The sequence below is a fragment of the Rhinopithecus roxellana genome, chromosome 8 (assembly GCF_007565055.1).
Source record: "Rhinopithecus roxellana isolate Shanxi Qingling chromosome 8, ASM756505v1, whole genome shotgun sequence".
Classification (NCBI taxonomy): Eukaryota; Metazoa; Chordata; class Mammalia; order Primates; family Cercopithecidae; genus Rhinopithecus; species Rhinopithecus roxellana.
In genome coordinates, this window is record NC_044556.1 from 12,705,946 (window position 1) to 12,714,563 (window position 8,618).

The following is an 8,618-nucleotide window of genomic DNA, read 5'->3' on the forward strand; positions in this document are numbered from 1 at the left end:
CAGACTGGCAGCCGAAGAGACCTGGCGGGGAGGACATTGGACGGGGTCTCCACAACGGGCCAGGGGCCTGGATGGAGCAACCATGGGGCTGGGGTCTGGAGTGTTGGCTGGAGGAGGGGGTGCCACAGGGTGCGGGAGGGGTCATAGGGACTGAGGCTGCTGGGGAGGAGGGGTCATGGGAATTGAGGCTGCTGGGGAGGAGGGGTCGTAGGGACCAAGGGTGTGAGGGGAGGGGGGGTCATAGGGACCGAGGCTGCGAGGTGAGGGGGTTCATAGGGACTGAGGAGGGAGAGGAGGAGGGGTCATAGGGACCGAGGCTGCCAGGGGAGGGGTTCATAGGGACTGAGGAGGGAGGAGGGCTCCAGGCTGGGGTGGAGGCGCTGGGTGGTGTGGGGTGGATGGAGGTGCTGGGTGGTGTGGGGTGGATTCTGTTCTTCACGGGCTGCCCCTGTGGATCCCGTCGGGTCTCCGGGGCTCCAGGTCCACTGTGGCTGGGGGCCGGCCAGCAGAGCAGAGTTCTCCCTGGGGACCCTCCGTGGGTCATATGCCGGGTAGGCTGCGCAGCTGGCTGGACTCTGCTGTCCCTGGGAGTGTGGACCCTGCCTGCCTGGCTCCTGGCCCCGTACAACAACATCTCCAGGGCTAAGGCCCCGGCCGCTGTCGAGCCGCTGAGGGGCAGGGCTGTGCGTGCCTGTCCGGGGCTGCTGAGGCCAGGTGTGAGGCTCCCTCCACAGGCCTTATTCCCGCCCGGTGCTTGAGGCCAGAAGGCTGAGATGCAGGTGTGGGTGGGGCCGGGTCCTTCTGAGGCGGAGGGATCTGCCCAGGCCTCGCCTGGCTCCTAGTGGTGGCTGCATCCTTGACTTGTGGCCACGTTGCCCCCCTCCTTGCCCCCTCTTCATGCGGCGTCCTCCCTGCCTGCGCCTTTGCCTCTGTTCTCTTATAACCTGTCCTTGGCCAGGGCCACCCTACATCTGTGTGACGTCGTCTTAACTGGTGACATCTGCACAGACCCCGTTTCCAGATCAGAACCGTCCCCGGGTTCTGCAGGGGACGGTTCTGCAGCGCAAGCTCGCCCTGGCACTGGCCCTCATGAGGGAATGATGCCTCCCTGCCAGGGTGTCCCCACCCAGCTGGTGCACTGCCGAGGCCATTGTGAGGGTTCCAGGAAGTCTGGGGGGTTTTCCTTGAGGGCCCTGCCCTGAGACCCACCCCAGGGCTGGGGGTGCCACCCCCTGCTGTCCGTCTGTTCTCCTCACCTGTCCTCCCAGCTCGGCCTCCCAGCGCAGGCAGGGAGGGTGCGGCGTGAGGATGGAGGCAGGGATGGAGCAACGTGGCCACAAGCCAAGGAACGCCAAGCTCTGGGGTGGCTCCCGGGGACCCGAGCAGGCGCCGGGCCTCAGAAGCTGTGGCGTCCTCTCTGGACATGGGCGATGATCTATGTTGTTTCAGGAATTCGAGTTTTTCTTGTTTTTTATTCACACCAGGCCCATGATCCCAGGATAAAGCTGAGGCTAGCTGGGCACAGGCCAGGGTGTGACATGACCATCCCCTCCCCACCTCATGTCTCAGGGTCCCCTCGCAGCCCCACGCTGGCCTCTTCACAGCGCAGGCCTCTATGTCCTCTGTCAGAAATGTCCTGTCCCCTCCCTGAGCTCAGGCCGGGTGTGTCACCTCCTCCCCACCATCCTCCGGGCCCTTCCCAGCTCCGGCTGTGCCCTCTGTGATGGCTGCAGAGAAGAGCCCCATCCTGAGCCCAGTCCTCTGCCGCCGTCGTTTCTCTGCCAGCTGCCTCTGTCTGCCATGAGCCAGCAGAGGGCCGGCCAGGTGCTCTGGGATGTAGCTGGAGGCCAGATCCCTGTCTGGAGGCCTTGAAGGCTAGTGGGATCGCCCCAGTGCATGAGGAGGGTCTCCTGCCCTCTCAGGTGGGTATAAGACACAAGGGGACCCGGATCCCAGCCCTGCCGGCTGCCACAGGCATGTAAGAGAGGCCTTGCACTCCAGATGGGCTGTGGCCTGGTGTCGGCACACCCATTGCCCTCCCGCCTGACCGCAGCTGCTGGTGTGGGCCTTCTTGTCCCTTAGAGTCACCTGGCACATCTGTCATCCACCTGTGCCTGTTGGACTCCTCTGCAGACCAGACCAGGTGGATTTCACGGCTCACATGCCCAAGGCAGCCCGGCTGTCCTCGGCAGAGCTGCAGGGAGCCCGGCCTTCCCTGGGGTCTGGGGCCGGGGCCTGAGCGGCCTTCCCTGGGGTCTGGGGTCTGAGCGACCTTCCCTGGGGTCTGGGGCCTGAGCGACCTTCCCTGGGGTCTGAGGCCTGAGCGACCTTCCCTGGGGTCTGGGGTCTGAGCGACCTTCCCTGGGGTCTGGGGTCTGAGGCCTGAGCGGCCTTCCCTGGGGTCTGGGGCCTGAGCGACCTTCCCTGGGGTCTGGGGTCTGAGCGACCTTCCCTGGGGTCTGAGGCCTGAGCGGCCTTCCCTGGGGTCTGGGGCCTGGGCGGCCTTCCCTGGGGTCTGGGGCCTGGGCGGCCTTCCCTGGGGTCTGGGGCCTGGGCGGCCTTCCCTGGGGTCTGGGGCCTGGGCGGCCTTCCCTGGGGTCTGGGGCCTGGGCGGCCTTCCCTGGGGTCTGGGGCCTGGGCGGCCTTCCCTGGGGTCTGGGGCCTGGGCGGCCTTCCCTGGGGTCTGGGCGGCCTTCCCTGGGGTCTGGGGCCTGGGCGGCCTTCCCTGGGGTCTGGGGCCTGAGCGGCCTTCCCTGGGGCCTTCCCGGGGTCTGGGGCCCGGGCGGCCTTCCCTGGGGCCTGGGGCCTGGGACCCGAGCGGCCTTCCCTGGGGCCTGGGGCCTGGGGCCCGGGCGGCCTTCCCTGGGGCCTGGGGCCTGGGGCCTGAGCGGCCTTCCCTGGGGCCTGGGGCCTGAGCGGCCTTCCCTGGGGCCTTCCCTGGGGTCTGGGGCCCGAGCGGCCTTCCCTGCGGTCTGGGGTCTGGGGTCCGGGCGGCCTTCCCTGGGGTCTGGAGCCTGAGCGGCCTTCCCTGGGGTCTGGGGTCTGGGGTCTGGGGTCTGGGCGGCCTTCCCTGGGGTCTGGGGTCTGGGGTCTGGGGCCGGAGCCTGAGCGGCCTTCCCTGGGGTCTGGGGTCTGGGTCTGGGTCTGGGACCTGGGCGGCCTTCCCTGGGGTCTGGGGCCTGAGCGGCCTTCCCTGGGGCCTGAGCGGCCTTCCCTGGGGTCTGGGGCCTGGGCGGCCTTCCCTGGGGTCTGGGGTCTGAGCGGCCTTCCCTGGGGTCTGGGACCTGAGCGGCCTTCCCTGGGGCCTGGGGTCTGAGCGGCCTTCCCTGGGGCCTGGGGCCTGAGCGGCCTTCCCTGGGGCCTGGGGCCTGAGCGGCCTTCCCTGGGGCCTGGGGCCTGAGCGGCCTTCCCTGGGGCCTGGGGCCTGAGCGGCCTTCCCTGGGCCCAGTGGTCTCGGGCCCCTTTGCCAGTGAGGGAAGGGTCTGCGGTGGTGACTTCTGGAGGCGGGGGACCGCTCTCTGAGAGCGTCCTTGCGGGTTCTAACAGTGGGGGCTCTTCCTGCTCCAGCCGCTGTCAGTCTGGTGTGGCAGGAGGGTCCTGTGTGGTGGCCGTCCCGGGATTGCAGACTGGGCCTTGGGGCCCCAGGTGGCTGAGTCCTGGCGCTGTCCTTTCAGGATGGTGGATGTGGGCGGCCAGCGGTCGGAGCGGAGGAAGTGGATCCACTGCTTTGAGAACGTGACATCCATCATGTTTCTCGTCGCCCTCAGCGAGTACGACCAAGTCCTGGTGGAGTCGGACAATGAGGTGGGCCCTGCCCTGAGCAGGGGCAGCATGGGGGACCGGGCCTTCTCCACCTACCGAGCCTGGGTCCCCTCACTTGGGTCCCCTCAGCTGCCCCTCGGGCTGTGTGCAGGGGGGAGGGCCCCTCTGATCCCCGCTGCCTTCGCTCCCGCCAGAACCGGATGGAGGAGAGCAAAGCCCTGTTCCGGACCATCATCACCTACCCCTGGTTCCAGAACTCCTCCGTCATCCTGTTCCTCAACAAGAAGGACCTGCTGGAGGACAAGATCCTGTACTCACACCTGGTGGACTACTTCCCCGAGTTCGACGGTGCGCTGGGCTGCGGCACAGGGAATATCGGGTGGGAGGGGTCTCCTGGGGCGGGGGATCTCGGGTGGGAGGGGTCTCGTACCAGGAGGGCACCATGGGGAGGGGGAGTCTTGTGTCGGTGGCTGTCATAAGGGAGGGAGTTGTTGTATGGGGGTGTCCTGTATAGGTGATCCCATATGGGAGGGTCTCACAGGAAGGGTTCATGCACACTGTCAGCGCAGCCCCGTGGGGACCTTGGTGGGAGCCCCTGCGTCCTCCTCTGTGCCTAAGTGCCCGCACGCTTGGACCCCTCCCTCACTGTGTGGCCCCCGCCCCGTGGGGCGGTCAGAGCAGATGAGCACTGAGGGTCTTCACATGCTCCGCCCTCTCTGGGCCTGGGGATGACGGCCAGGGGAGGGTGTCGTGTGCCCTTGTCTGTGTGGTCAGTGGCTGCCGTTAGCGCTGTCACCACTCAGAGCTGTCCCCACCAGGCACGGTGAGGCCCCGGACAGTTCTGGTGCCCTCGCTTCCACCTGGGATCTGTGCTCCTCCCGCGAGTCTCGGGTGTCATCTTCAGGAGGGCCCCTAGGGGTGCCCTGCCTCTGGAAGGGCAGTGGGAGGGAGGGGTCTGGCGCACGGTGTGACCTCGGTCGCTGGCTGCAGGTGCAGGGCCCTGCTGTTCCTGGGCAGGGGAGTGACGGGGGGTGCTGCTCCTGCTCCAGCCACACGTGGCCCCTGCCTGGCAGCCTGTCCTGTGGGCTCAGGGAACCCTGGTTGGGGGAGGCCAAGGGACTGGGCATGGAACCCTGTCCCACCAGTCCCCAGAGCAGTCCCCTGAACACCCCTAGGGGCCTTTCCATCGGGGCGGTCAGGAGTTACTGGGCGGGGTGCCGAGTTGTCCAGGGTGGCGGAGGGGCAGGGGTAGCGGGTGGGAAACAGCGCCCCTGCTGGAGCCCCTGGGACGTCTCTGAGGCCCCGCCTGCAGCAGCGGCACTGTTGGGGGGGATGGGGGCCGCTGTTCCATGCCAGAGGCCTTCCCTGCCCTAGAAGGCTGTGGCTGTGGAACTGAGTGGGTAGAGGCTGAGCAGAGGAGCAGTGGGGGTGCGGAGCCCCAGGTTGGAGGCCTGGGCCCTGACAGCAGTGCCCTGGGGCTGCAGTGGGATGGGCACCGCAGCTCACCCAGGGAGGGATGGGAGCAGCAGCCCGTCAGGCATGCAGTGGGCTCTGGGCGGGGGGTCGAGCTGGGTGGGCTGTGGGCCTTGCTCACTCATTCCCTGGGAGTGACAAAGGGGCCCACGCGTCCCTTGCCCTGGGCTGGGCCGGGCACAGCCTCACCCTCCGCCCTCCCCCAGGGCCCCAGCGGGACGCCCAGGCGGCGCGGGAGTTCATCCTGAAGATGTTCGTGGACCTGAACCCCGACAGCGACAAGATCATCTACTCACACTTCACGTGTGCCACCGACACAGAGAACATCCGCTTCGTGTTCGCGGCCGTGAAGGACACCATCCTGCAGCTCAACCTCAAGGAATACAACCTGGTCTGAGTGCCCAGGCCCAGGGAGACGGGACGGAGACACGCGGCAGGACCTTCCTTCCACGGAGCCTGCGGCTGCCGGGCGGGTGGCGCTGCCGAGCCTGGGCCGGGGCCTCTGTCCGCGGGAGGAGTTTCTTTTTTTTTTTTTTTTTTTTCATATTTTTAACAAATGGTTTTTATTTCACAGTTATCAGGGGATGTACATCTCTCCCTCCGTACACTTCGCGCACCTTCTCACCTTTTGTCAACGGCAAAGGCAGCCTTTTTCTGGCCTTGACTTATGGCTCGCTTTTTTCTAAAAAAAAGAAAAAAGAAAAAAAAGCAACGAAACATAAAACACACACACGCCCCACGCCCCCAGTGACTCCGGGCCTCACAGAGCCCCTGCCAGCCAGCATGGGGGCCCCGCCTCGCAGCCCCCCACGGCTGTCCTTCCAACCCCACGTGCTGCTGCTTTCTCCTTCCCGCTTCTGTTCTTCATCACGAAAGGCATGGAGACTCGGAGACTGACATTTTCCCCCTTTTTTAAGTTATTGACGCCCCGTGCGCCTCGCCTCTTCACGAATCAATGCTGTGCTTTGCTCACTGGACTCCTGAAGAGGGGGTGGGGGGCTCCCTCAGTCGCCCACCCTGGGAAGTGCCTAACCTTTTTTTTTTTTTTTTTTTGAGGAAAAAGAATGCCTGACTCACAGGTTGAAGAAACGCCCTGGGCCCTCTCTCATGGCAGGGTCCCCCGTCCCTCTGCAGAGGCTGGGAAGGGTCCCCGAGCTGGAGCCATGGGGGCTCCTCTGGGCTGTGCCTCCAGGGCCAACACTGGCCTCTTGGGGTTGCCCGGGGACCCTGCCCTGGCTGGAGCGCACCCCACCGGAGCCCACATGGGCTTGGCAGCTGGAGGGATGGTTCCCCGGTGACACTGGGAGAAAGGCCACTTGGATGGGGGCATTTCTTTTCATTTTGTTCTGCTTTGTGTTGTCACCAATTTGGAAACAGTGAGGGTGGGGTGAGGACTTTTTACAGAATATTCTCAGGTGTGTACCCGAGAGGCAGAGAGAGGGACGTGGCCGGCAGCTCTGTGCGTGGCCTTGTCCCAAGCACTTGTGCCCGCCCCCGAGCCCCCCCCTGGGGGAGCGGAAGCCAGCACTCGCACTTTGGCCAGGGGCGCGTGGAAGGTGGCGACAGGCACCGGCCTGGGCGGCTTCCAGGCCTGGCTGGCCACGGCCACATCCCGAGCGGGAGCCCGCCAGGCCACGCCGCACTGAGCCACGGCCCCGGGGGCCGCTCCCGGGCCCCCTTAGGCACTGAGGCACCGAGACTGGCTCTCCCCGAGACTCGGAAGGTGGGGACGAGGGGCCTGTGTTTGGGGAGGTGGCTTGTTCGTCGGCTGTTGACTGAACACCGCGGTGCCCTGTGGGCCCGGGCTTTGCACAGCTGTCCCAGGAATGGATCGGCCGTGCTGCCTTCGCCCGCCGCCACTCCGGGACCCTGCACGGCCGCTTCGACAGACGACAAGACACAGCCCCAAAGACGACCATCCCGACCAGCAGTTCCTGCCCGCCCGCCCGCCGCTGTCAGGCCTGCCTTGGCCTCCTTGTCCGCGGGGCTGTCTGCTGGCTTCCGGGGGAGAAAAGGGGGAGCCCCGTGGAGGGGGCAGGGGAGACGTGTGCATGTCAGGGCAGCTACATTTCTGATCAGCCCCACGGGGAGACGGGGCCGGCGGGACCCCCCCGGCTTCCCCACGCCACTTTTCTTCCGCCTCACCCAGAAGCGTCCTTTTTTTGTGCCAGGTGTCTGCCTAAGGGTTGGCTCCAGAAGCCCCCCGTGGTGAGTGCTGGGGCCCCGCGATGCCTTGGGGGAGCAGATGGGGCCACCCCTGGCAGGGCCGCTGCAACCTTTTCCAGCAGCAGAGCCCTCTGGGGGGCCTGTGCTTGTGGCACCTCTGAGGGCCCAAATCGCATAAGGTGACCCGGTCGTGGCCTGAGGGTGGAGTCGTCCAGCACGCGGGCCAGATCGCTGCCAGGCTAAGTATCAGCCCTTCCCAGGGAGGGGGCCGTGCCAAGCATCCCAGAGCCGGGCTGGGGCCGCCAAAACGTCTCAGCCTGGGTCCTCTGGGTCTGAGTGCCTGATCCCCTGGCACCCCAAAAATGGAGGTGGGTGTCGCAGGCCCGGGGCACGGTGCCTGCTCCAGGAGAGTCCCAGGTGGTGGTTGTCGTGCCAATGGCGCCCAGGGGCAGGGACAGCCGACCCCCACCCTTGCCACGTGTAGGGTGTGTGTTTTTACCTTGGTGAATCTCACCTGCCAACGCTTTCTCGTGAATGCCGACCACCTTCTCCGATCATGTCACGCCCAGGCGGCAGCAGCCCCCAGCCACCGCAAGACCCACACCCTGGGTCTCCCGGCTCCCACGGAGGGGCATCCCCGTGCCAATGTCCCCAGTGGTGGCAGCGGATCCTGCGGCTGGCCTGGTGGACGGGACCCGGTGATACTTGTATATTACACAGTCCTGATTTCAGACAATTTCAACCTTAATCTATTTAAAAAAATATTCTATACAAGCTGTTTTTAAGCCTTTTACCATTTGAAATGCATGTGTTGTGTGCGTTGAGGGATGGGAGGAGGGGCTGAGGAGCGGCTCAGTGTCACCTCTCACAGCCACCAGCCCTGACCCTTAATCCAGACACCGATGGAAGTCGACTTTTCATATCTTTCTCCTGAAATGAACTCTGTTTTAAATTGGAATAAATTTTGTTCCTAAATGCTGGTGGCCCCTTCTGGTTTATTTCCTGTTGCCCTTTGAAGGGGGCTGGGGGGAAGTGAGCAGAGGCCTGGCCCCCAGGAGCCCTGGAGTTGCCGAGGCCATTGCCTGCCCTGAGTGGGGGACACCGCCCCCGCACGGTGTCCTGGGGCCCCTCCCCGTCATTGTGTTTGACCCTTGGCTTCAAGTTCATTTCACTAGCACCAGGCCACAGCAACCCACTTGGGAACCGCCGCCTTGTTT

The 8,618-nt window shown here is 65.4% G+C and overlaps 1 protein-coding gene across 1 annotated transcript in view; it reads left to right on the top strand.

Annotated features, from left to right (window-relative positions):
- GNA11 (G protein subunit alpha 11) overlaps nucleotides 1-8,379 on the top strand; it is a 29,493-nt gene extending 21,114 nt beyond the window's left edge. Inside the window, exons 5-7 of the mRNA XM_010367304.2 lie at nucleotides 3,675-3,804; nucleotides 3,957-4,110; nucleotides 5,442-8,379. Of these exons, the coding sequence (XP_010365606.1) occupies nucleotides 3,675-3,804; nucleotides 3,957-4,110; nucleotides 5,442-5,632 (475 nt within the window). The 3' untranslated portion in view covers nucleotides 5,633-8,379. The remainder of the gene's footprint in view (nucleotides 1-3,674; nucleotides 3,805-3,956; nucleotides 4,111-5,441) is intronic.
- The last annotated feature ends 239 nt before the right edge of the window (nucleotides 8,380-8,618 follow it).